We start from the raw sequence: 25,478 nt of genomic DNA on the forward strand, positions 1-25,478 counted from the left end.
AACAATGGAAGCTGAGTACATGGCTATGAATGCATGTGCAAAGCAGTCTCAATTCTTGGCAGCACTCTTGAGAGAGATGGACTGTGCAGGGTTAGTGGGAGAATGCCCATTCCAACCCACTGTAAAGGCCCATCCTGACACAGTTAAAGAGTTGAGGCCAGTACAAATTATGGGAGACAACCAGGCAGCTTTGACCCTTGTCAAAGATGCACACACCCATGAGAGATCTAAACATATTGATGTTGCATACAACCATGTCAGACATCTCTGGTGGCAAAGGAAGGTTGCAGTGGAATATGTTCCAACAAAAGAGATGGTTGCTGATGGCCTAACCAAACCAAAGAATGGGCCACAGTTCCAGGAGTTTGTAAGACAACTCCAACTTGCTTGATAAAAGGCAAAAGATTCATGCCCCAACTGTGGATTGAACTCTGGACCTTGGAGAAGCAAAAGTCCAATCCATGTAGGTTGAGTGTTCAACCACATGGACCGGAATACCAAGCCCAGGAGTTGCACCATGGGAGAAGTGGCTTGCCACACTTGATGAGTAATCAGAGTCTGGTGATCCATATATGGCTCAGAAGAAAGGACTGGAAGAAAAGCAAAGTGGTAAGGGGAAACCCCCAGAGAGGATAACCTTCTGGGCTCGCCTATACCACGATACCAGGCCATGGAATTGAACCAAGATAGATTGGGTACACAGCTCCAACCATGTGACCACAGCACCCAATGACTCATCATAACTTGGGGATGGATTTGAATGCAAGAAAGCAGGCAGAAGACCATCTGGCCTGAGTGGGAGTGTTGGAAAGTGCAGTCCAGTTGGACATTCTGAGAGACACTTTGGGACAGCATATTAGGTGACATAGGTCATGTGACGTTAGGTCACATGACTAAGCTGATGCCCCATCTCAGGAGTGAGATGCAACCTGTAACTAACTAACACAATCAACTCGGTTGGTTCCTACCTATCGCCTCTACTTCTACTGCGCTATACGCCTTACGATCCGACCTGCCGACCACATAACTCGACACTTAATTACTTATTAGAAACTAAATAAACTCGACTAAATAAACTCGACACTTTATAGATAGATAATTCTTATACGCCGGTCTACCTCTTTTAACTAGAGTAAGCAGCACGCTCTATATAGTTCGGTCGAGGGAAAAGCCTTCGAAAAACCCTCGCGTTCTCTTTTACTTTGCAGTCTGCGTAGCCGCTTCCTTCGTTCCTGTTTTCCTTCGGACAATACTAGGTTTCTAGCGAGTCCTCCTCTCACCAGGTCCTATCCTTTCCCTTCTCTCTTCCCCTTCCCTCCTATACCTCTGTTCTGGCAAGTGAGAACTGCTCTAGGATACCTTCTTGGATTAGCCATTTGGCCGTAGCATGCAGTCCTCTTTTTGTGTTTGCTAGGTCCTTCCAGTTTGTAGATCCTCCTTCTTGGAACAAAAGGTGTCTTCTCTCCCTCCACCTGGGGCAGAATATGCATACATGTTTTGGTGTCTCATGCCCCTGCCCACATTCGCAGTCTGGTGTGAATCCTGGGACTCTCCTTTTGGTGAGGTATTGCCTCATCCCAATGTGCTCTGTCCTCAGGAGTGTGACCATTGTGCTCTCTGGTCTGGTAAGTCCTTTGTGCAGGCTTGGTCCTATGGCAGAGGAGGTGGTGGTTCTCCATGCAGGTGGCTGTTCTCCTCCTGCCCTAGCCCTTCTTTCTTCCTTGTCCTTCTCCCACTTCCTGTCCCACTGGTGTTTTGCCCACCATGCCTTGCAGCCTGGGTGTGTCTGCATTGTTGTCTCTTGGCCTTGGACCAGCTGGAGGATTTCCTCCTGTCTGGTTTGGGTTGGTGTTGCAGGGTTCCTTGTTCTCCTTCCTGCTTGTGCTTGCCTCTGGATCTCCCTGCACCTGTCTTTGATGTATTGGTATGCAGGTTGTGTTTCTTGCTTTTTGGATGCTTGTCTGGCTAGGTCTTGGGTGTACAAGTGGAGAGGAGCAATGTTTGCTTCTCTCTCTAGGACAGCTGTTGCAACTGACTTGTATGCTCCAGTAATGTTCCTCAAGGCCTCCCTCTGGACCTTCTCAATAGGCTTGGTGAGGTTCCTGCAGTAGCCTTGTGTGCCCTCTGGGCTGGACCAGACTTGGCAGCCAAAGGTGATTGCTGGCCTTACCACTGCTGTATACAGGTGTCTTGCTCTTTGGAATGATGCTCCCCATGTAGACTTGCACAGCCTCTGGAGTGATTGCATCTGGTGGGCTCCCTTTGTTGCTGCCTGTTTGATGTGTGGGCCCCATTTGAGCTTGGTGTCCACCCATACCCCAAGGAGCCTGAGTGAAGGCAGTGGTTCCCCATTAAATCCCTGGATTTGGACTGTAGCCTTGAGGTTGTGTTTCCTGCTCCTGGTGAAGTGGATGAGCTGGTACTTCTGTGGTGCAAACTCTGCCCCATGTCTCCTTGCCCATTCTTCACATTTCTGGTGGGCTTTCTCCAGTTGCCTGCAGTTTTCCTCTGTGGACATACTGTATGTGAGGATGTTGGAGTCATCCACAAACCCCATTGCTGAGGTGTTCCCTTCATGCAGTGTTGGGAGCAGGGTAGAGGCAAAGAAGAGGAAGAGGATTGGGGATAAGGTGGAGCCTTGGGGGATTCCTGTGTTCTGGGGCCTTGGCTGGTCCATGAACCCTCCTAGCCTCAGGCAGGTGGTCCTGTCTTGGAGGTACTCGACACTTTATAGGTTTAGACTCTAACCTATTCGAGTTCGAGTATAAATAAACTCGAGTTAAGTTTAGTTAGAGATTATAGATAGGAATATACTATATAGTATATATTATAATAAGAAGAGAAAGAGAGAGAGAGGATAGTAGCGAACGCGAGGACGACAAGATACGCTATACGCTACGTACCTAAAGGGACACTCTCTACCGGACAATATAGAGGTAGCAGGTAGCGACGACATAGTCCTACTACGCAATAGCAGAGACGCGACGGAACTGGGAGGACTCGCTTTTCCTTCGCGGGCATGGCAGTTCTAGAGATAACATGCATCTCATGGCCCCATGACAGTTCTCTGTCGGTCGTATCGTTACTCTAGCTAATGAAAGGCTCTCAAGACCGCTCGCGAACTGTCTCGTCGCAAGACCCTCATTCGCGGCGACTGGAGCGCCGACGCATGGAGATCCTGTGGACCGGAAGCACTGCGCCAGACCTCTGGAAGGACGAGGAAGCCGCAATTGCGCCTTGATGAATCGCATGCTGCCTGTGTAATGGAACCTCGAAGAAGCTTTGCCCGAAGCTTGGAAATATGGGTCTTGTTCGACCGGCGAGTGCCACTCAGGCGGTCAACATCAGCTCCCTCTTCCTTGAACAGACTGAAGCAACAGATGCTCCTCGCCAACTTGCATATTCGAACGGCAATTCGGCCGCTCGGAGCATCCCCGCTTATGGAACGCCACTGCCTCGGGCTGCTCTGTATGCTTGCGAGGTGGCCTAGCGATTGTCGTAGCACTGCAGATCTGGTCCTCGCTGCAGCTGCTCCAGCGTCGTTGACGGATTCGTTCGACATGTGCTGCTGAATCAACGCGTAGAGTCTTCGGCACACAGTTCCGCTCGGTGCCTGAGATCATCAAGACCGACCCACATTTCCAGGCTGCAAAGCAGCTGGAGCGATCCTTCGACACCGCACCTCCAACACCCATACTTTGTAAAGTCGCTCTTACTCTGCTTCAAGATCACCATCATTCATCTCTGTAACACCGAACAAATCCAGCCTCGACGGCCACCATGGCCCCAGCATCAGAGACCGAACAAGCGTTTGAAGCATGCGACCGCTTCTTCTCAATCCCGGAGCTCGTTAGCATCTTCCTCGAACATGCCTCGACGCAAGTTCTTTTATCCTGCCAGCGGGTCTGCCTGTCGTGGAACGAGACCATCTCAGCCTCCCAGCGTCTTCAAGAGAATCTCTTCTTCTCACCCACAGAGTCTGATCACGACGATATCAGAATCAATCCGGTCCTCTCCTCGCATTTCAGTCCCATACTCGCGCCGCCACCATCTCCGCACGAAGAGGACAATGAAAATGAAGCAGAGGTGATGTCCAGACTCGAACGGGGTCAAATGTCTTCCTCCAGCCACCTCTCCCTCCTTCCATGGGCACAAAACAGCAGTGCCTTTCGCCGCCGGGAAGCTTCATGGCGCAACATGCTTGTCTCTCAACCTCCAATTTGCCGCCTGGACTGGTGGCACGAATGGGTTGCAGCATCTTGTGTCTCTGTAGATCCGGAAACCGGCAACTGGGAGGTTCGATCCGGCTCTCGAGGAGCCGTCGATGTGGAACATGGTTGGGCACACCAGGACTCCAACAATGTGCACGTAACGATTGGGATGCTCTGGGACCTGGTGGAAGGAAGGATCGCGAGAGGATGTTGGGCGAGTGTCATGTATTTCCCACTTGGAAAAGACCTGCAGCCGTCGGCAGGTGGCACGCTCAATGCAAATCATGATGCCACAGCGACCATGAGAGAAAGGGAGTGGGTGCAAGATCAGCACAGTCAGCTGCGCGGATGGACTGCGGCGATGCCACGGGTAAAGATCCAAACGAGACAACTTTGGGAGGAAGTCCCGGCTGAGCCTGTGGGATGTGATATGGAGCGTCAACAGTGGAGGGTTCTGCCTGAATCAGAGAGAAGAGACTACGCGGGAGATGGGTTCAACGCCTTAAGGGAGGACTGCAGTTGGGAATGGCAGAACGGGCAGCGATGGAGCAAGAGTGAAGCGTTCGCATGGTCGGAGATTGATGGCGAGAGTAGTGGTAATTACTGAAGCGCATGTCGACTATCTCGCCGAGACTCAGCACCACGAATCATACAACGACGCTCTGCAGAAACTCCACGACCACACGTATGAATGCTTGCTGCTAGAGACCAGATATGAGCGGGTCAGTCTGATCTTCGTCCTCGCCCAGGTCGAACGCCGGCATACCCTCAATACAGGCCGTGGAGATCCAGAACTGGCGCTTGTTCAGATTCCAAATTTTCGTCTCGTGCCTTCTCACTTCTGCGTTATTCCTTCTCGGGCCCATCCAGTCGCATGGCAGACCAACACGGAGCAAGATCTGCGGACAGGATGGTACAGACTCAGAAACCGACCTCGGAACATAAACTGGCTTGATGGAAGAAGCGGCCACCATTTCGTCGACCCAATCTGTACCTACCCTTGTCTTCTGTGCAGCACTTTCCGCACCGCAAGCGCTGCAATCCCAGCAGACCAAAGTCTTGCCCGCCCACAGGATCGACAGATTGTGTCAGTTTGCGAGCAGACAACAAGTCGGGGGAACTGCAAGCTTTGAGGAAAGGACCAGGCGATCAACTAATTGTGGTAGGAAAGCGACACTGCGTGTCTGTGAAATTGTTGCTAAGTTCTCGATGGAGGCCACAGATCGCATCTCGAAACCCAGACTACTCATACAATCTGCCTTTCTGCGGACTGGCCACAGTATGACCATCTTCTACAATCCCGATTGTGAGTCTACCAGTCGACTCCGAAGGGGCCACATCACCAAATTTCACCCTTGTATCTTTGACTAACCTCGAACGCTCCCGGCTATCCATAAACGACCCTGATCCTCCGGTGGCGAGGTAGCGGCTATCACGAGTTATTGTTGAGCAGATGAGAGCCACTTCCGGCATCCTTCGCCGCATGCGCAGGAGTATTGACAACAGGCTTGACCCGATAAGCACTGAAGAAGCAAGCAAAAGAGCTGCAAGCCACTGTTGCTGACAAGAAATAGTTCTAACCCTTTTCCAAGACTTGGTAGTGGTAGACTTGCGCTGTGACCTGAACCTCTTCATGTAGGTGTCCTCTTTGCTAACGTCTCGATCCAGGCCATTCGCGATAGCGTATGGTCCCGCACAGATGAAGAGCAACGAGTTGAACAATTGTTCGAGTCGCAGTGAGAACTCGCCAAGGTCCATCGTTGATATCTCCGTAGTGAGCCCTGGCAACAAAGGCGCGAGAGGATTGAGCGTATACTGCTGCAAAGGCGTTGAGGTTGACCAGCTAACTTCCGGGATGGTGTTGACGAACAGTCGACTGAACTGGGTCCAAAAGCCGCAATGTGGACTCTCGTGACGAAGACCGTCAAGCACAGTCCATGCGGGGGGAAAATTATCCAATATAGATCTTCTCATCCTCGGGACTCTACAGTCGTTACTGCGGCACTCCACCTCAACTTCGACATAGGTCGTTTGAAGCGAACACAGCGCTCCAAATTGCACTCCGCTCGGGCCTTGGGAGCTATAACCAAACGTCCTTGGGGGCAGGTCGGGATTGCTACTGTCGTGTCGACACTCGTCGTATCCCTCTGAGCTGTTGGTGAGAATGTACGTTTCGAAAGAATTACGCACTGCCCACCATTTCGTGGTGTTGGAAACCAGGAGGTCTTGCAACTGGTCTTGCTTTCTCAGGGTCGCGTTCTCTAGGAAGTTGTCCGGAAGAGTTCCATTGCGTAGCTGGAAGCAAATGACGTGCAGATATGAAGTCTCTGCGACGAAGTTATGAGTCCAGTTTTGGGCGAGAACTGACACTGGAATACCAACTAACGAGGAGTACTCGACGTCTGAGGGTACGTCAACCCACGTGCCGCTTTCACCTTCGTCGAGCCTCTCCAGTGCCGGGATCTTCACATTGTTCCAGGTATCGACAGATGCAGTTTTGACGACCCGCGGACCTAATAGAGCTGCGTTAAAGAGGCCCTTGGCTACGCTATCAGCGTTGCCCCTGTCGTCAGTTTGCCACTGAACGAAGGTCTGGTTCAATGTCGCGTATGAAACCTCTCTGCTCTCAACAAATTCCCTTGACCCGTGACCTTTCACGCGAAGAGAAGCTTGACTTCCCAGTGGAGACATCAACCATATAATGAGAAGGGCAACGCCGGCGATACTCGGAGTGCGCAGCATAATCTGAGTGGAGAGTGCGCCACCAACAGTTGTACTGCCAGCGAGCATGTCGAGAGTGCCAAGTGTTTCACCACGTTCGAGTCGCCAAAGCATGAGTGAGCGAATGCATCGGCCGACGGTTGCTGCGAACAGTATTGGTAAAACAGTTCCGCCCTAGTCATTGTCAGTGCTAACAGGACTTCTCAAGATAAATTTGCTGCTCGGCCGACCAACCAAATCTCCTGCGACTTGCAGGGCGTCTGCGATCGTGCGATGTTGATCAACTTCTTGCCCATTGTAGCATAGCACGACGAGGCCGAAGACCAAGAAAGCGGCAGAAATCACAAGAAGCAGAATGTCTGTTGAGATCGAAAGAGTGAGATCTACCATGTCCTTTGCTAGTATTCGAGGTCCTTGCGGCCAGCCAGGTGGAAGACCTGTATCCGCCCGATCCCCATCTTTATGAAGATCAGATGCTTCCTGCATGTCTTGGTCTTGCAGCTCTCGTTCTGTTTTGTTCACACTGCTTTCATCTTCGTCAGGGGACATGCCAACGCGGGCAAACGGCCTTTCGTAAGGCTGGAGCAATTGACCAGATAGATCCTCATCCATCAGAGTCAACCGTTGGGCCGGAGTGTGATCAATCGTCAAAGAAATGTAAACGCACGATCGGGTCTCGCACAATGCGAATGTTGCAATCCGTCACGGACAACGACGTGAGCACTTCTGCGCTCATGTTATCATAAATCTTGTGCATACAAGCAGATAACACAATACACGATCTTTCTTTGGATTAACTCACCCGCCGCCACATAAATCAGCCCAGCTGTGGTCGTCTGTCGTCTGCTGTCGAGCGATCTGCTTCTTCAGCTCCGCCTTCTGGCAGTGCTGCAAAGGGGTTACACGGCATGAGGCTGAGCAAGCAGTGCTGATGGGCTTGCTCGCCTTGGGAGCTTCGACCCAGTAGCCACTGCTCTCTGCAGTCTTGAGCTACGGACACTTTTCTATTCATAGTGGCTCCTCGCCATCTTCTGTCCGGCTGTGAGGAAGCTGTACAGGAGCAGCAAGCCCCTTTCCACGTCAAACGAACGGCGTTGCAGACCTCGCGACTGAGCAATGGGGTTTGGCGTGGCAGAAGAATTCCCTCTCGCGTGCGAAGGATGGAACGTGCATAGAGCTCTCAGCTTGAATTTCACACAGAATGTACATCATGCGCACATCAGAAAATGCATCTGGGGCTCAAATAAGACAACGGCATCGAGGTCGTCTTGGACTCGTGATGGCCGAGACCTGCAAGCCGGGCTAACTCTGGTGCTATCAGACTGTGCAATATCTTCTCCGACTTGCAGGATCAAAGCGTCACACTCGCGTTGCTCTGAGCTTTGAATCGTGGTACGGAGGGCGCACGTTTCCATCCCTGTCTGGGCCCGTGGCAGCATGAGCTGCCAATGCATCTGCGGCTGAGTAAAGTATCATAGTTGGCGATGCAGTGATACCGTCGTTTGTAGGCCGTGGCATAAATGTGCCCATGGGACGGTTGACTGTTTCTTTGCTAGCTTGATGAAACCGACTAATTCTCCTGGTTTGTATGTCTATCATGTCTTAACACATTCATATCTATCTCTAGTAGGCCGACAAGGCTCGCTCAAGGCTCTGGTACGCAACCAACAATTGCCGATTTCCCTACAGTTAGATTTTCAGCACACTGGTCATGTGCAAAGAAAATGCAAAGAGCCCTGCTGCTGCAACAAAGCAGAGACCACCCAGTGATGTACCGCCATACTGTAGCCCAGCAGCAAAGGTAGTGCTCCATATAGTAGTCCCAGCAAGGCCGGCCACTGCCTCGACCATGCCAATGCCGGTGTAGACCTTTTGTAGTTGACTTTGGTCGTGCAGAGAGCTCGTCATAATTGAGCGCAGTGAGTCCGGAAGGGCGGCACCCAAGCTGTACAATCCCAGCGCCATGATATACAGCCACCGATTTGGGGCAATGCTGATCAAGACGAGGCCAATAGTGTTGCACAACAGGCTGGATTGTATCACCAAGTGATCGACCATGCGTTGCGACGACAGGCATGGTAGCAGAAGCCTTTTGGTCAGCAATGGTAGTAAAAGCAACACGAAGCCATTGACCAGAATTTGGAACGCGGTCACGGCATTGACCTCTGCTAGTGTCCATGCGAACACCTTCGAAGCCCACTGTGGGAAGGCTACTCGAATGTAGATTGCTGTTTCGTTGCACATGTACATGAGCATGGTAATCAGCGTCACGCGATTCTGGAGCAGAGAGCTCAAAACGCTTTCAGAGCGGTAGCCTTCGACCTGGCTGCTGTCCAGCGCCCAGTCTGATGCTTCTTCCCAGGCTCGAGGCTTTGCGGCTTCCACAACAGGTGCCGAATGCAGGACATAAGGCACGGCAGTCTGAATCAATGGCGTGGTAGCTGACACAGCAGAATCGTCCAGCCAAGCGCGAGGCTGTAGAAAAGGAACGATGAGAAGTCCTAGGGCACAGAAGCCTACGCCAAGCGAACATAGGAGCCAGACATTGATAGACAGCAACAAAGCTCCGAGAGATGTTCCAGCAAAGCTCATCAGAATGATCAGCGCACTTAGTCGATACAAAGTTTCGCTTCTAATGAGATATTAGTTTGGTCATGGAATGATGATAATGGTGAACGTACAGAGCATCTGATGAGGTCTGTTCGGCTAGGTGAATGTAGAGCAGAGCGTTGCGGGAAGGTGTGCCGCCTCCTATTAGCTCGAAGAAGCCTGTTAGCCAGATGAGACGTATATCAAAAGTTGCGGGGAGCAATGCTGTTATTGTGTCAGCAACCGCGCAGTAGGAGGTACGAGCAATGTAGGCTGGCTTGACGAACCTACGATGCTACAGTACAGGGCGCCAAGGCACATCATCAACACATTGACCGCCATGACCTTTCGCAACCCTATCGTGGGCGCCAGACAGGTTGTCAGCGGCATGGCGAGAAGACCTGCCTCGTATTGTGATTAATGACACACTCTTCAGCCTCCATGGCATGGTGCATTTCTCACCAACAAGGAATGTGATCGCCTCGAATACGCCCAACATCATCGAGAGTTCCGCTTGGATGACATCGAGTTTGCAATGCTGTTCATCGACTCGTCCATCGAGAGCAGGGACGGCGAGATCGTAGCGAGCGTAGTATTGGCGACAGAGGGCTTGCTCAGTCAGGAAAAGCCTGGCGCTGCACAGTGTAGCATCGCCAAGCTCTGCAGTGGCCAGCAGGGCGACGGCGGGCCATGTACGAGGCATGATGATTGCATTCGCAGATGATGCGTAGGCGATCTGAGCTAGATATTGCGCTGAGGAGCATCTTCAATCCTGCTTTTGGACATTGCACCCATGATACCGTCCACATCCCGCACAGAGACCTGCTGACAATCGCCCCGTCTTGCGTGGTGGTTGAGCGGATCGGAACCGCTTGCCCGTCGGGCTGACGACACCCGCCACCGCCTGTCGTGCAACCCAAACAACTGCAAATGCATGCAAGCATGGGGTTGAGGACGCGAAGAAGTTCAGAGCCACCAGACGTCGGATGGCAGTCCTACTCGTAACTGCACTGGGGTGGAGCTCCACTGCTATTCTTCTGATCATTAATCCACCATCAACATCACAAGATGTAGGTCACTGGTTGGCACTGGCAACTTGGGTCAGTTCGGGCTCATGGTCCCCTACTCTACTATGGTACACTACTAATGCGAACTTGGCAGACCATCCTGCTGGTGCAAGCATTCGCTATCGCAACTGAGGAAAACCCTCAGAGCCAGTTGTGTTAGATGAACGCATGGCGGTATGCAGCTTGGTCGTTGCAGTCGTAGAAGCAGAAAACATCGACACCGCTGCAATTCCCTCAACGCTAACAATTTCGGTGAAGACCGTTCTTGCGTCTCTTGCCAGCACTCTTACCAGCCTTTGCATCTCTCGAAGGCCAGGAGTGTTCCACAAAAGCAGACTGTTGGATCGGGCAAGGACCCGTTCCGCCATCACGAGGTGGACCTGGGGCTTGGCAAACGACCTGCTGTCAAGAGCACGTGTAGCAAGAGTTCTGAGAATGGAAGACATTCCGCGGCCAAGCCATTGTCTTCGTATGTTAAAGTTCGTCTAAGAATGACCGGACGCAAGTCATGTTGATGCATCGCTGGCGTGCTTGCTTCTTCGGGCCTATCGCTGGATTTTTGCAGCACAGTGGACCGGAACTATAGCCAGCACCCTGATCAGCATCGCTCCAGAACGGACAGTCCTCCACTTTCTCCGATTGATGGAGGAGACCAGATCTGGTGCATTAGATCCTCAAGCATGGATATGGATTTGTCCACTTGGGTTGGCCATGTTTGGCCAAACTTGGCTCGAGGCATACGTGTCATGGATATCGCACTCGAGCCTCTCACTGCAGGTACGAGCGTAGCTCTCGTCGCTGCTATTCCGCAAATGCCTGCAAATGGAGGAGAATCAAGGTATCTGCAATGACACCAAGACTACGACAAAACTGACAACGACATTTCGGGACAAAACACTATTAAGTCGATTGGTGTTAACGTGGGAACAGATCAAGAGCTGCAGCGAGCCTTGCGTGCATGCACAACGAACAGCACGCTCTTGGGTATAGCTCACCGCTTGAGCGCAGTCGCAGAGTTTGACATATCGGTGGTTTTGGAGCATAAACGGGTTGCCGAGATGGGAAGCTTCTCGCAGAGCAGATCCTGGTACGGAGCGATATCCTGTTACGCGAGACGCGCCAAGACATGCAGCAGCGTTTGGCCTACGCGGAAGCGTGGGTAGACCACCAGACTGATAAGGTGGATTGGGTGCGTCTGCAAGCTGGGGTGATGGGATTCATGCGGGTGAGAAGTCCAGTCACACTGCGTTTGACTCACATGCAAAGGAATCAGTGCGCGACTTCGGTGCTCAGCTGCCTTGACGAGCACAGAGTGTACGTTGGGCCTAGTCGTTGGTTTTAGCGAAAAGATAACATTTACTTCCGTCTTGGACTCGGTTGGCCAATGTGGCCTCACTTGCAAAAAGAATTAGAGGGTATAGAAAAAGGGTTATGTAACAAGCAAGAGTAGGTATGCCTTCGCTGAAATGTGCTAAGGATAAGAAGTGCCTCAGAACACCATCGAGAGGGTAAGTGATGTGAAATCATAGTACTGCTTGCTATGTGACAGCTGAGACTTCGTGGATTATCACGATGTGGGTCGACAGTCCTCGCTGATCTAAGTGTGTCTTCTGTACAGCACTGGCGACATCTGCTGGACTGGATTCGTCGCTCCAGTAGCTCTCGATGTTCAAGGCCTTGTTTCAGGTCCGAGTCCAGGCTATAGACTTCGCTTTCAACATTCAGCAGTCATCCTAAATTGTCAAGCCTGTTTGAATTGGAATCTCGGTCCACGGACGTTGGATGTTCCATGATATCTAGCCAGGAAGCCTCTCACTCGGACTTCCTACAGAGATGTCACAGCCTTCTCTTTGATTGCTCGAGGCAGCAGGATCGTTACCCTTTCGGTCTCTGCTACTCCCGCGAAGTCGAATGATTCAATACTGTGGTCCTAGGTCTTATTATCATAGCGAGGAGGTACAGCGCCCGCTTTGCTCCACGATCCTCTTCAAAGTCCAGCACACTTTGAAACGACATACTGCCTGCTACGAAATGCCTTTGAAGAGCTGCTACAGGGGACAGGGCCTGGAAATATACAATGGTGTGACTTATGGACATCGTGAGAAGGAGCTAATCCCAGCTTCCTGTGACGGCTGCAGGCTACACGTCTGTGTGCACATACACACTGAACAAGCAACTGCTAGACCGAACAAGTCTTCCATGCTACATGGACGTAGTCGCCCCCTCGACCACGGCACACATCTCCAGTCCAGCCACTAAATCCACGCATACGGAAGTCGTCTTCATTCAGTTCAGTATCGGAGCGAACAATAGAAATCTCTTGAATTTTCGTTCGATCGTTCTCGTCACGAAATTCCTCAAGGTACACACAATCGCCACCACATCCCTTGGCGACATCTGTGAGACCTTGTCGCGCGCTGCTGGTAATTTCGAGAACAATTCCTGTCAACGCCCGAGCGTACTCTTTTCCTGCGGTGACTGACAGGTAGCTGTACCTAAGGTTCGTGAGCTATGTAGAGATTCAGGGCACGGAAGAGAGGGCAAGTTCGGAAAAGACACGTACGAGCCACCGTGACCTTTCATCAAGTCAGGAGAACCGCCATAAGCTTCAGTCACTTGGTTCGGTACAAAGTCATCATCGTCGAGGACGTGGAACTAAAAGAGATTAGGTTTCCATGTTGGCCGTAAGGACAAGTGTGAGAGTTCAAGTTGACTTACGTTGAGATCGGTAATTACCTTAGGACCACTCATACTTCTGTTCGTATAGGTAGAAGATATCGTGCAAGCGCAAGGCTTGTTGCCACGAGAGCGGATGCGACAGGGTCGAACGGATTGGTCCAGCTTTATACATTGCCGCCACGGACGCCCGGCGCAAGTGATGTCGGCTGCCGGTGCAGCCTTTTGCGCGAGGTAAACCTGGATTGTTTCTGTAGGTGGGTCTCGGTGAGGCCGACAGCCACGTGGAGTTCGTGCGATTCCACGTGTGTATAGTCTGCATAAATGGCGAGGACAATCTCCGCAAACGGCCTAGCGGTAGAGAGTCTAGAACATTGTTCGCTCTACAGAGTGGCCAGAAAAGTAAGTGCAACATGCGCAGCAGATTTTAAGTTGGATGTCGACCTCTAAGCATGTCAAAAGCCTGACAGAGATTCAAGACACAATTTGGACCAAACCCATCCCGAAGTCTAATGCACAGGCTCAGAGTCTACCATACACTCTGGTGTACAGTCTAGTCGATACTGCAATACAATCTCCAGTTGGGGATTCGGGCAACGATTCATTCTGAATTGCAATTCGCAGCCTGACAGTCCAGAGAACAGTCGAGTCTACAGTCTGGTCTTCAGTCCAAACCGCGAGTCGTAAACCTGCAACGACCGTCCTCTTCCTGGCGGCAGGAGTATTGTATGATCAATCAGGAGGTGAGGAAAGCAGCAGATATCACAAGCAGTAGGACAACGGTGCGACTGAGAGTGCAAGATGGATGACGTCCTTCATCATCCAAAAGGCTCACAGATCAAGTGGATGGCAAAGCGAGCTCCGTCTTGTCGGGTCCTTTCTGGAGTTCCACTGTTTCCAGCATGTCAAAGGCGCGTCGGTCTCGCTCCTTTAGCTCGGGCAGCGTGATGCGGTGCGTTATCAGATCTGTTGATCCAGTATTGCCAGTCCAAGGCTCTCAGTAGCAAGAAGTCTTCGCTGCTCGTGGTTTCATCTCACTCACGGTCAGAAAATGGGACATTCTGTAGGAAGCTCAGCGTTAACCAGGTGCTGACTAAACGATGTACAATCTGTGGCGGCATGCACTTGCCACATCGATACCTGCCAGTGACATGACGCCAGCCTTGGAATCAGTCAGCTTCTCTTCGCCGCTAGTAAACGACATTCTGCAGCGTACACGATCGTCAGATATGGATGGAGTTTCAACGAGCCGTGTGCGGCTGTGAAAGCTTGTTCGTATGCTAGACCACGCAATTCCACCGTATTTTAGTAGATTGAGAAGAATCGTTACTGGCCCGCCCGCGTCGGTATCATCCTTGACCATGAGAAGCTGGAGTAGAGGCCAAATATGGCCGAACGAGTTGCTTACTTCCGTGGTACTTCTTTGCAATTTGATGAAAGATCTTGCAAAGCATTTAGCAAAGGTCTCCTTGCTTGGAACGGAGCCACGATCTATTATTTCGCGGATCTCGAGTAGAAAGTGAAAGAGCCCTTCGAAGGTTTGAACGTCGTTGCAGTCGTCCATTCCGTGTTGTAGATGGCCTGCGGCGGGCTTCACCGACATCCGACCTCTTCTGAGCTGCGCTTGCTTGAACTGGATCCAATTGGTTTCGGCATCGATCGCGGCGAAATGGTCGAGTCTTCTCGCATTAAGCGGTCCAAAAAGGCTTGATTCGGTACCTATGTTGCATGTTCTCATATGACGGAGACATGCTGCGGAAGATGCGCAGACTTGTGCGTGCCTCTCTCTCCAACGAATGATCTGGGGGGCGTTGCAGAGAAGAGTCTTCTTCCTGCTGGAAGGGATGCGAGGAGGCTGAGCTGACATTGAGGATGTTTGGCGCGAGCAGATCGGCGCGTTTTTGACACAGTAATCCGCTGCAATACTGTCCCTCTCTCAAGATCGTTGGCGTGACGCAACGGGTCATTAACAGGCCGGAAGATTTCAACTCAGCAAGTTGTGTCATTTTCTGCGTCAGCTACCGTGTCCCGTATTCCTTATTGAATGCTCTCCCTAGCACCATCCTTCTCACTTCGCTCGTGCCAGCACCAATCTCATACAACTTCGCATCACGCATTATCCGCCCAGCAGCCATCTCATTCATATATCCCATGCCACCCAAGCACTGTATCGCGTCCATACCGCATTCAGTCGCTCTCTCGGCAGCATAAAGAATTGCGCCAGCGCAATCTTGAGTCTTGATGTCTGGATCCTCAAAACTCTCATCAATCGCTCGAGCGACAGAGTAAGTGAAAGCCGAACTTGCCCTATACTTGGTGTACATGTCCGCCAGTTTACCTTGAATGAACTGGTTGTGAGCAAGCGGCTCGCCAAATTGTTTCCGTTCGTGAACATAGGGCAATGTCACATCCAGTGCAGCTTTCATGAGACCGAGAGGACCAGCAGACAGGACTAATCGCTCGAGATCGAGACCTTCCATCAGCACCTTGACTCCTCTGTTCAGAGGTCCCACCACAGCTGAGTCGGGCACGAAGACGTTGTCGAACAGCAGCTCTCCCGTATTTGACCCTCTCATGCCGAGCTTGTCCAGTTTTCTTGCCACGCTGAAGCCTGGTGTGGTGGTATCGACCAGGAAAACTGTGATGCCCTTGCTCCGTGCATCAGGTTCCGTCTTTGCATAAACGATGATCACATGTGCATCAGGTCCGTTTGTAATCCACATCTTGCTGCCATTCAATTGGTACCCGCCATCGACCTTTTTCGCAGTCATCTTCATGCTGACGACATCACTGCCTGCTGTGTGTTCTGACATGGCAAGGGCACCAATCTTCTCTCCCGATAGCAGGCCGGGAAGCCATTGTGCTTTCTGCTCGTCGTTGGCATGCAGTTGGAATTGGTTTACGCACAGCTGTGAGTGCGCTGCGTAAGAGAGACCAATGCTGCCAGATGCTCTGCTCAACTCTTCCAAGACAATACAGTGAGCTTGGTAGCCCAATGCGAGGCCGCCATAGTCCTCGTCGGCTGTGATGCCGAGGAAGCCAGCTTCACCAAACTTCTTCCAGAGCTCGTTCGGAAATTCGTTGTTGTGATCGGTGGCCTGTGCCAGGTCTTGAGGGATCTCTCGTCGTACGAACTCAATTGTTCGTTCCCGTAGTTCTTCTAGCTCGGCGGTCGTGGGTGGCTGAAATCCCTTGGGATGTTTCCGTGTCGAGGCATGCCGTTGCCATTGGGTGGCGACGAGGGACTTGGAGGCTGTTCGCGTTGCTGGACGAGTGCACTGCAGTACTGCCGTCCGGAGGGCTGTTGTGGGAGGCATGATGGTGTTTGTGAAGATGGAATAGGAGTGAAACAAGACGCGCGATTAGCAGCAGTTCATCTGGAGAAAGTGTGGAGAGCGATCTGATCTCATGAACCCTGCTGCTGAGCCGGCGATATGCGCGTCCCTCGGCTCAAGACACAGCTTGCTCGCCGCGGATGCTTTGCCCAGCACAACGGATCCGAGTGCATGGCAAGACTGGACGACGAACAAAATCTCCGTCGTATAAGAAACTCCTAAAGCCGCTGCCATCCTCGCAGCATGTGAGACCGCCTCCGCCATGGCCGCCCTCATGCCCCCACGAGCCCTTGCCCGCTCCCTGCAACACGTCTCCCGCCGACACGCTCTCCGCCCCGCCCAATGCCTGGTAAATCAGCAACGACAGCGGGCCTCGACATACACAAGCCCTCACCAGGCGGCTCAGCTATCGATAGTACAAACCGCCGTTGATACGAGCAGCAATGGCTTCCAAGAGAACGCCGCAGCGATGGGCGAGTACATGTCCAAGCTGACAGCTCTACACGAGAAGGCATCGAAGGGAGGGCCAGAGAAGTCCAGGCAAAAGCACGTTGAGAGAGGAAAGCTGCTGGTCAGAGATCGTATAACTGCTCTCGTCGATCCCGGGTCGAGCTTCCTGGAGCTGAGCGCGTTGGCCGGACATGAGCTGTACCCAGGCGAGGATGTACCTGCAGGAGGAATAGTCACAGGCATTGGGACAATCGAAGGCGTGCAGTGCATGATCCTCGCCAACGACAGCACAGTCAAAGGTGGATCTTACTACCCCATCACAATCAAGAAGCACCTCCGAGCACAAGAGATCGCACAACAAAATCGCCTCCCATGCGTGTACCTCGTAGACTCTGGTGGTGCCAATTTACCACATCAAGCAGACGTCTTCCCGGATAGAGACCACTTCGGCCGCTTCTTCTTCAATCAAGCGAACATGTCATCCCTCGGAATACCGCAGATCAGTGTGGTCATGGGCTCGTGTACCGCTGGTGGTGCCTACGTGCCCAGCATGTCTGACGAGAGCATCATCGTGAAAGAGCAAGGCACAATCTTCCTGGCTGGTCCACCTCTCGTGAAAGCCGCGACAGGTGAAGAAGTCAGCGCTGAGGATCTGGGAGGTGGCAAGCTTCACTCCGAGGTGTCTGGCGTGACAGACTACCTTGCTGAAGACGATGCACACGCAATCGTGCTCGCGCGGAGAAGTATCGCCAACCTGAACTATCCCAAGAGCGGCAACCCATCTCGGAAAGAGAACTGGACCGAACCTCTGTACGACCCTGAAGAACTCGGTGGCATCGTAGGCACGAACCTCAAGCAATCCATCAACATGCACGAAGTCATCGCTCGTATTGTCGATGGATCTGAGTTCTCTGAGTTCAAGCCTTCATACGGCACAACACTCCTCACAGGCTTCGCCTCCATCTACGGACACCCAGTAGGCATCATTGCCAACAACGGAATCCTCTTCAGCGAATCAAGTCTGAAAGGCGCACATTTCATCCAACTCTGCAGTCAAAGAAACATCCCTCTGATCTTCCTCCAAAACATCTCAGGTTTCATGGTAGGACAAGACGCAGAGAAAGGGGGCATCGCCAAGAATGGTGCGAAGCTAGTTACAGCAGTCGCCTGCGCGCAAGTACCCAAGTTCACAGTTCTCGTTGGGTCATCCGCTGGTGCAGGGAATTATGGCATGTGCGGAAGAGCATATTCTCCTCGGTTCTTGTGGAGTTGGCCATCGGCAAAAACCAGTGTCATGGGCGCCGAGCAATTGAGTTCTGTCATGGCAGCAGTGGGGAAAAAGGTCGATCCGGAACTGAAAGCGCGTATTGAAAGGGAGAGTGAAGTTACCTTTAGTACCGCGAGGCTATGGGATGATGGGGTGATTCCACCAAGCCATACACGAAGAGTGCTTGGTATGGGATTGCAGGCTGCTATGACTGGTTCAGTGGAAAAGAAGGAGACCAAGTTCGGTGTGTTCAGGATGTAATGTATCAACAGCGTGGAAAAGAGTTTAAGATCCTTACGAGACCAGCAAAAGTCGTTCAGCTCCGCGTGCCTTTCGTTCTCAGGTTCAATCAGATTGTCTGGCGCAAGTGCTTAGATGCTGTCACGCGACTCAGAGCAAAGAAGGACGCGTCTTCCGGCCAGATTGGATACTGACTTTCACAGGTCACGGAGACGGCTGAGAGCCGGCCAAAAACAGCGAGCCGAGAGTGTTTTATGCCCGTGGCCTCGTATACCATCCGTCTTGGAACGCCAACAATCGCTCACCAACGTCATGCTAATCGTGCGATGAGAGCCACAAGCACGCCACCGGCAGCGTCTGGTCCTTTTCAGCGGTGCTGCCTCGAACAGATGAGGCATCGTATGCATAGCTTTATGCGACATGCCGTACAGTCGCCGACGGCTGTCATTAGCAAAGACGTGCTGCCTGAAAGGCGGCTGAGATCCAGCTTCTACCCTGAGAAGCATCAATACAAATCATCCAAACCTGCTGCGGGAACTTACCTGACTTCACAGAAAAGATTAATTCCTCGCCGAACATGCAAACAAAGCCCTAACCATGGTGGTCAATAATGGCATTTGTCAACATCTTTGAAACCTCCATTCTCACGTGTCCGAGAATCTGTTTCTGCAAAGATGTGACAGAATCATCGTGATGAGACACAATTGCATTTCAACGTCTTCTTCAAGAGCTTCAAGATGGAATAGCGCAGAAGTGGCAGTACAATGACTTGCAGACAGTGCGCCAAAGCAAAACAAGGTTCAGCGTGAGTGTCCGAACGTTCGACGGCAGCAGATCCGGCAGGATTAAGCACACCGACTTCAACTCGCCATGTTCCAAAGCAGACACAAAATGACTCCTGTCCGCGGCATCCTTCTGTAATCTCCTGCTCTGAACTCAAGACAGCTGTCGGAGAAGTTCTGTGAGAAGACACTTTGAGGCAGAGAGCTTTTATGCTTTCTCTCGGGAGGGTATAGCGGACCCTATAGCAACCACGCTGTCGGATCCGGTATGTGAAACGGGCGCAGATCTCTGGCGTCGAACGCCACGAGAAGCAGCTCCGTCGTGATAAAGAAGCGGTGTCGTCCTTTGCAGACGCGGTTCTTTAGCTTGGTGAGAGTGAAAAAGCCGTCCGGATACGTGCATATTCAATCTTCATTCTTTCGTGTTCAACGTCGTTTTTATATTCTTACTTCAATTCGATCATTCCACCCAGACTTTCATTTAAGTAGACAGAATGCCGCGACCAATATCTCTGGGTCTCACTGCTAGCCAGCCAAGACGCGACCATGGCGACAGCAGTACTCCATCGCCGACACCTACTGTGAAGAAGGCCAAATCAAGATTGAGCAGGCTCTTACTGCATCGCAAGAGTTTCGATTCGGAAGACGAAAACCGCCTTCGCAGCAAGAAAGCCGACAGCAGGAAAACCAAGTCGTTGAATCGTCGGACCATGGCCGCCCAGCCTGTCGGTGGCGGAGTTCGCGACATTCGATGGGATCCATTGCCACAACGTCCCCAACACGATCCTCATAAGCTAAGCATGGTATCTGAGCGCGAAGAACCGCTTGAGCCGATGCATCCCAGAACTGTTGTCACAAGGACGACAATTTGTGAAGTACCTCGACCGGAGATCAGGCCTCGTTCACGACCCGAATACCGGCCGGACTCTGCGAAGTCATCAATAGTAAAGTTCACGAGTGCCACGACGAGCAAGCACGACAGCATGCTCACAGATTACTCCGAGCTCTGCGCCATTCCCACAGACGAGGCGGAGGAGCACAGCGAACTGCAACGAAGTTTGCGACAAATTCACGAATTGCCATCGACGGCCTTCTCGCGAGGGCACAGCCGTACGCCATCATCCAGTGCTCCGATTCCTTGTTCGCCTTCTGGTTCCGGGCTGGAGAGCTCAGCAAGTTCCCTATACTCCGATGCAGACGAAAATATAAGGCCAGTCTCGCCTATTGCAATTCACGCTCTGGATTTCGTACCGCAGGTGACTGCAATGGATGTCGCAAATCTACCAGATTTCTCTTGCGTGCCCAATGCAATGCGTCGCAAACATCAATCAGAAGCTGCTTCGGTCATCACTTTCCAAGGCTCCGGTGACGTCGTCACTGACTGGCAAGTCGAATGCTATCGTCTCCGGAAGCAGCTCAAAGCAGTCGAGCTTCAATTACGATACAAGGCCGAATTGCTTGTGAGCGAGCAAAGCCGTGTCAAAGCCGCCGAGGCTGAGGTGGCAAGAACCAAGACCGAACTCCAGCTTGTTCGAGGAGAAGCCCAGCTGCTCCGAGTATCCAACGGCTTGAAGCATGACGAGACTTGTGCACTGAAAGCTGAACTTGACTCCATGCAAAATGGTGATCAGACCAGGAACAAGGAGTTGACGTTCAAGCTTCGCGCCATGGCCGAACGACTTTCTCTTGAGGAGGACGCCGTTGCTGACAAGGACCTTCGCATCAAGTGGCTCGAGAAAGAACGAGAAGAGCTAGAGCGCGAGAATCAGGTGCTGAAGAATGTCAAAGGCGCTTTGTGGGGACACATGGAGCAGGCTCGCAAGCGCGACTCACCGACCGCGCCTTCTGTTCCGGAAGGCCAGCCACATTGGTGGATATGATACCCAATATGACTATCCGGCTGCTTCGTAGTAGTCCACGACTTCCTAGAACCAAGTGTATTTAGTAGTGTATTCCTTATCAAGCACATCGTGTCGTTGCTGGCAACAGCGATGCAATCATTCTTACCTTTCCATACCATTTAAGGCCAACATCTCTGTGCGACCGAATCCATTTACGCAGCTGACTATCACCAAGGCTGTCCCATCTGGGGTCGAGAAAGCTGGAGATTTCGTCATGCCATGTACCAGACTCTTTCCTTCGGCGCTTGACGTCGTCTGGGATATAGCTCCTCACTTCGGAAACCGTCATGTCAAGTGGTAGTCCTTGGAAGAACGGTATCGAGTACCGCACGTTGCTGTTGGGTCCAGGACTAATCACGCGATGTATGGTGGCTTTGACCGCGCCCTCTGTTGCAGCGTCAAACGCATTGCCAAAGTTGACGACGAAGCTGTCAGGGATGGGAAATGCCGGCAACCAGTCACCAGAGGCCGACATAACTTCCAACCCAGGCTCTTCGCCCACCTGGTAGAGAAAGGTGAGCCAACCAGATGAGTCCTTGTGAGCGCCTGCGCCTTGCCCAGTCGAAGTATCGTCCACAGAAGGTGGATAGCGTAGCAGCTTGATGCGATGCTGGGGAGGCAAAAATTCCCGCAAATGGGAGTGGGCTTCAGCTGAGGCACTCTGGCTGTGGCGACCAAAGAAATGGTCGAATGTGGCAGTGGGAATACCGACTGCCTCTTCCACCAAATGCACAAATCGGTAGGACAGCTCTTGCACCGCGTCGTGATAATGCGTCAAGGCGGTTCTGAAACCGGGAACAGAATTCTCCAGTGGCCACTGGTTGGGACCTCTCAATCGCCAGTAGAGCTTCGTAAAGTCGCGCTGACCGAGTGCACCGTCCGTGACTGCGGTATCTCTGAGTTCATCATACACGACCGGCAGCTCGGTGGCGAAATCAAATTGTTCTCTCAAATCCTGCTTCCCAAGAGTGATTTCTTCTGCAAAGCCACTGTAGCCGAGGAAATGTGGACTGTTGAGCTTGCTCAAGGCGGCCTTTTGCTCATCCGGCAATGCAAACAAGTTGGATAGTCGATCTGTGAGGGCTTCGATGATATTGGAGTCCACGCCGTGGTTGACGATATAAAGGAAACCGACTTCGAAAAGCGCTGCTCTAAGCTGGTCCAGTAATTTCGGTTTCCGATCTGGGTCGTTCGCCCAGGACAGATCTAGGACTGGGATCGAAGCCATTTGAACCGGATCGTAGCTGCGACGAGGCTCGCGGCTCTGAGACGAGAACAAGTTTTCCTGCAAAATTCAGTCCTGCTACTGTGAAATGAGACTTTATCTGCTGGATGAGCGTCACAACGACGTCTCCTCCATTGACGACTGGTGAGATGAATCCACGGGCAGATCATGTATTGCGTCTGCACGCGACCGTGAGCTCCATCGCGATGTCAGAGGTGTATTGCTCAGCAACGATGCATGGAGACGAGAACGCAACGAATTTGTCGTGTTCGTACAATGTTTGATGCAGAGCACGCAATGTCGGCCAGGAGGCAGAGGCAGAAACGCGTGGGGGCCTGAGGCGCGCCGGTGATGAGGTCACGCGCGAGTTGGGTTTAGCGCGGGGTCATGTCGCCAGTCGCGGTTGCCTCGTGCCTATTCACGTTGCTCCGAGTCGCTTTGACGGCGACAACAACAATCTTGCTGATCTCGCACTTCGCACCATACCGGTTGCGAGAGTGCCAGGAACGCCAGTGTTGCCATTCATCATCAGCGCAGCAAGCTTGCCACTTGTCTGCTGCGTCCTCGTCGACCACTCAACGCCGATCGGCAGCAACGATAGCGACTGACGGGTCCATTCTTTAGTCGCAACCATGCAGAACCTCATCCACAGCTTCATCGATCCGCTGCGCGATCGCTTCGCACCGATCAACCACAACTCCGACTTTCGCAGCACTGGCCAAATCACTCCAGAAGAGTTCCAGGCCGCTGGCGACTTTCTCGTCCACAAGTTCCCAAGCTGGAGCTGGGCCGATGCCGCCTCGCCAGCTCAGCGCGTCCCCTACTTCCCGGCTGGAAAGCAGTATCTCGTCACTCGCGGTGTGCCATGTCGCAAGCGCATCAAGGCCGACGACTTCGCCGGTAAGGACAGCGAAGACCAGCTGGTCCTCGACATGTTGAAAGAGACGGGTGAAGAGGTCAGCGGCGAAGACGATGGCTGGCTCAAGGCCGGTGGCGACAGCAGCAGAGAGAAGGCCAAGAGTGCAGAGCTTGTCAAGGACGTTAAGACCGTTGACGATGATGGAAAGCTTGGCGAGGACATCGACGAGGAGGAGATTCCAGACATGGACGATGAGGACGATGAGGAGGCCATCATTCGCGACGTCGGTGCCGGGAACAAGAACGGCGAGGATACGTGAGTTGATTCTGATGCGCTGAAGGCGATTCGTGCTAACGGACAGTGCAGCTTGCGCACCTACACCCTCTACATCACATACACGCCATACTACCGCACTCCACGTCTGTACCTACAAGGCTACAACTCAAGCCTCCAGCCACTTCAGCCACTCGCCATGATGGAAGACATTGTGGGAGACTACAAGGACAAGACGGTCACCCTCGAGGACTTCACCTTCACAGACCCGCCGATCAAGACCGCCTCAGTGCACCCATGCAAACATGCAAGCGTTATGAAGGTCTTGCTGGATCGTGCCGACGCAGCACTCAAGCTCCGCATCGAGAAGATGAAGCAAGGAGAGAAGCCATCTTCGGCCGGCATGGAGGGACTGGTTGACCAGACCACCAAGCTCGACATCAAGGACAAGTCATCTTCACCAAAGTCCAAGGACGGTGACGCCGAGTGGGAGATGCTGGATGGTACCATGGAAGAGGAAGTCCCGGCTATCCGTGTCGATCAGTACCTCGTCGTCTTCCTCAAGTTCATGGCTTCCGTGACTCCCGGCATTGAGCACGACTTCACCATGGGCGTCTGACTACATCCGCGATTGAAGATTGGTTGGAGCGAATGGGTACAGCCTCACGCTGGCTTGGGCTATCCCAGAGAGGTCGACTGGATGGAAATACGACGTTGCTTCGGCGGTGCTATCATGGCCGTGGGATTGTAAATGCCCACCGCGCTGGAGATGTCAAGGCCTCGAGGCCGATGAATTCGATTGCATAGCGAGGCGGCGCACTGGTTAGAGGGATTCCGCGGGATGTTAGAACTCAATGATACCAAGAGCGCTAATGCAGATACGTGACATACGATGAATGAAGAGCGATGCCACTTGTGCCTGGGTGCGCAGTTTCGTCCAGCAATACGAGGTGCACTGTGATATGGGAGCTTTCGTCGCTGCACTGTGACTCTTTGATGAGCGCGCACATGTGCATGTGACGCTCTTATGTGCTCATGTGATCCAGAAGCTAATATGAAACTACGACCTCCTGGCAGTTTTGGCGTGTTTCAGGTTCAACTGTGCCAAGAATGACAACGTTCTCGGTAAGACGGCGATGCAGCGCAGCTCGAAGTCTTGACATCGACAAGCGTCGTCGAGAACTTGATTTTGTGAAACAGTAGTAGATGAGATCGAATCTCGCCCAGAGCTGTCTTGAGATGTGGTACTGCTGGCGCAATGCAATATCCTCCCTTTGATAGGCCGACTAAATTTGTGTACCTTCTGCCGCCAAAGTAGCGCGATCATCCTTGCACCACCGAAGATCCTCACTCGTTGCTCCTACTTTCCACCCTCCTTCCTAGATTCTGGCAGCTATTTTGCGCCATCGCCAAATCCTGGATCTTAACACGCAACGTTCAACGGCCCCCGCTTGTCATCTCCCATCACGTCGGTGAAGAAAGTGCGTCTGACGAGGAGACAAGCCGTGATGATGTGCACGAGGAGCAGGTCAATTTGCAGAAAGATGGGCGATGGTAGCCCCTGGCCCAATCTCTCCCGTTCGGCATACTGATTGCTGTCTCGGTGCTATGCAATGCCGCTTTCCCTAGCACAGTATGCATGCCGGCACGGAGGCCCGATCTTTGTCCTTTGTCCCTTCGCAGCTCTCTCCCTGGGCGTCACGAAGCTACAACCTGTCTGCGGCTAGTGGCGTGCCAGGTCAGATCGAAATTGACCTTGGGCTGGCTTGCCGTCATGCGAATCTCATCAAGAAGGAACGTGCTTGCTGCCTGCCTGCCCACTTCAGGGTTTTTGAACTCGATAGCCCTGCCTGACATTGCACCTGCTGCTATTGCTGTCTTT

At 52.4% G+C, this 25,478-nt stretch overlaps 9 protein-coding genes across 9 annotated transcripts; 4 read left to right on the forward strand and 5 right to left on the reverse strand.

Annotated features, from left to right (window-relative positions):
• Window positions 1–3,780: 3,780 nt before the first annotated feature.
• Window positions 3,781–4,818, forward strand: CKM354_000785900 (uncharacterized protein; the record flags this gene model as incomplete). The annotated part of the gene is made up of 1 exon (XM_044803220.1): window positions 3,781–4,818. One exon carries the CDS (start codon window positions 3,781–3,783, stop codon window positions 4,816–4,818), a length of 1,038 nt encoding a protein of 345 aa, XP_044659155.1.
• Window positions 4,819–5,453: 635 nt separating this feature from the next.
• On the reverse strand, window positions 5,454–7,418 carry CKM354_000786000 (uncharacterized protein; the record flags this gene model as incomplete). The annotated part of the gene is made up of 2 exons (XM_044803221.1): window positions 5,454–7,106; window positions 7,167–7,418. The coding sequence occupies 2 exons, from the start codon at window positions 7,416–7,418 to the stop codon at window positions 5,454–5,456; spliced, it is 1,905 nt and encodes a 634-aa protein (XP_044659156.1).
• Window positions 7,419–8,577: 1,159 nt separating this feature from the next.
• On the reverse strand, window positions 8,578–10,224 carry CKM354_000786100 (uncharacterized protein; the record flags this gene model as incomplete). The annotated part of the gene is made up of 5 exons (XM_044803222.1): window positions 8,578–8,615; window positions 8,708–9,564; window positions 9,614–9,746; window positions 9,809–9,922; window positions 9,984–10,224. 5 exons carry the CDS (start codon window positions 10,222–10,224, stop codon window positions 8,578–8,580), a joined length of 1,383 nt encoding a protein of 460 aa, XP_044659157.1.
• Window positions 10,225–12,767: 2,543 nt separating this feature from the next.
• On the reverse strand, window positions 12,768–13,339 carry CKM354_000786200 (uncharacterized protein; the record flags this gene model as incomplete). The annotated part of the gene is made up of 3 exons (XM_044803223.1): window positions 12,768–13,083; window positions 13,152–13,243; window positions 13,307–13,339. The coding sequence occupies 3 exons, from the start codon at window positions 13,337–13,339 to the stop codon at window positions 12,768–12,770; spliced, it is 441 nt and encodes a 146-aa protein (XP_044659158.1).
• A 1,943-nt stretch (window positions 13,340–15,282) lies between these two features.
• Window positions 15,283–16,581, reverse strand: CKM354_000786300 (uncharacterized protein; the record flags this gene model as incomplete). Its single annotated transcript, XM_044803224.1, has 1 exon — window positions 15,283–16,581. One exon carries the CDS (start codon window positions 16,579–16,581, stop codon window positions 15,283–15,285), a length of 1,299 nt encoding a protein of 432 aa, XP_044659159.1.
• Window positions 16,582–16,861: 280 nt separating this feature from the next.
• On the forward strand, window positions 16,862–18,577 carry CKM354_000786400 (uncharacterized protein; the record flags this gene model as incomplete). Its single annotated transcript, XM_044803225.1, has 1 exon — window positions 16,862–18,577. One exon carries the CDS (start codon window positions 16,862–16,864, stop codon window positions 18,575–18,577), a length of 1,716 nt encoding a protein of 571 aa, XP_044659160.1.
• A 1,255-nt stretch (window positions 18,578–19,832) lies between these two features.
• Window positions 19,833–21,218, forward strand: CKM354_000786500 (uncharacterized protein; the record flags this gene model as incomplete). The annotated part of the gene is made up of 1 exon (XM_044803226.1): window positions 19,833–21,218. The coding sequence occupies one exon, from the start codon at window positions 19,833–19,835 to the stop codon at window positions 21,216–21,218; it is 1,386 nt and encodes a 461-aa protein (XP_044659161.1).
• Window positions 21,219–21,230: 12 nt separating this feature from the next.
• On the reverse strand, window positions 21,231–22,467 carry CKM354_000786600 (uncharacterized protein; the record flags this gene model as incomplete). The annotated part of the gene is made up of 2 exons (XM_044803227.1): window positions 21,231–21,263; window positions 21,346–22,467. The coding sequence occupies 2 exons, from the start codon at window positions 22,465–22,467 to the stop codon at window positions 21,231–21,233; spliced, it is 1,155 nt and encodes a 384-aa protein (XP_044659162.1).
• A 629-nt stretch (window positions 22,468–23,096) lies between these two features.
• Window positions 23,097–24,215, forward strand: CKM354_000786700 (uncharacterized protein; the record flags this gene model as incomplete). Its single annotated transcript, XM_044803228.1, has 2 exons — window positions 23,097–23,638; window positions 23,690–24,215. The coding sequence occupies 2 exons, from the start codon at window positions 23,097–23,099 to the stop codon at window positions 24,213–24,215; spliced, it is 1,068 nt and encodes a 355-aa protein (XP_044659163.1).
• Window positions 24,216–25,478: the final 1,263 nt, after the last annotated feature.

Source organism: Cercospora kikuchii (genome assembly GCF_019650295.1).
Source record: "Cercospora kikuchii DNA, contig_00005, whole genome shotgun sequence".
NCBI classification, from domain to species: Eukaryota; Fungi; Ascomycota; class Dothideomycetes; order Mycosphaerellales; family Mycosphaerellaceae; genus Cercospora; species Cercospora kikuchii.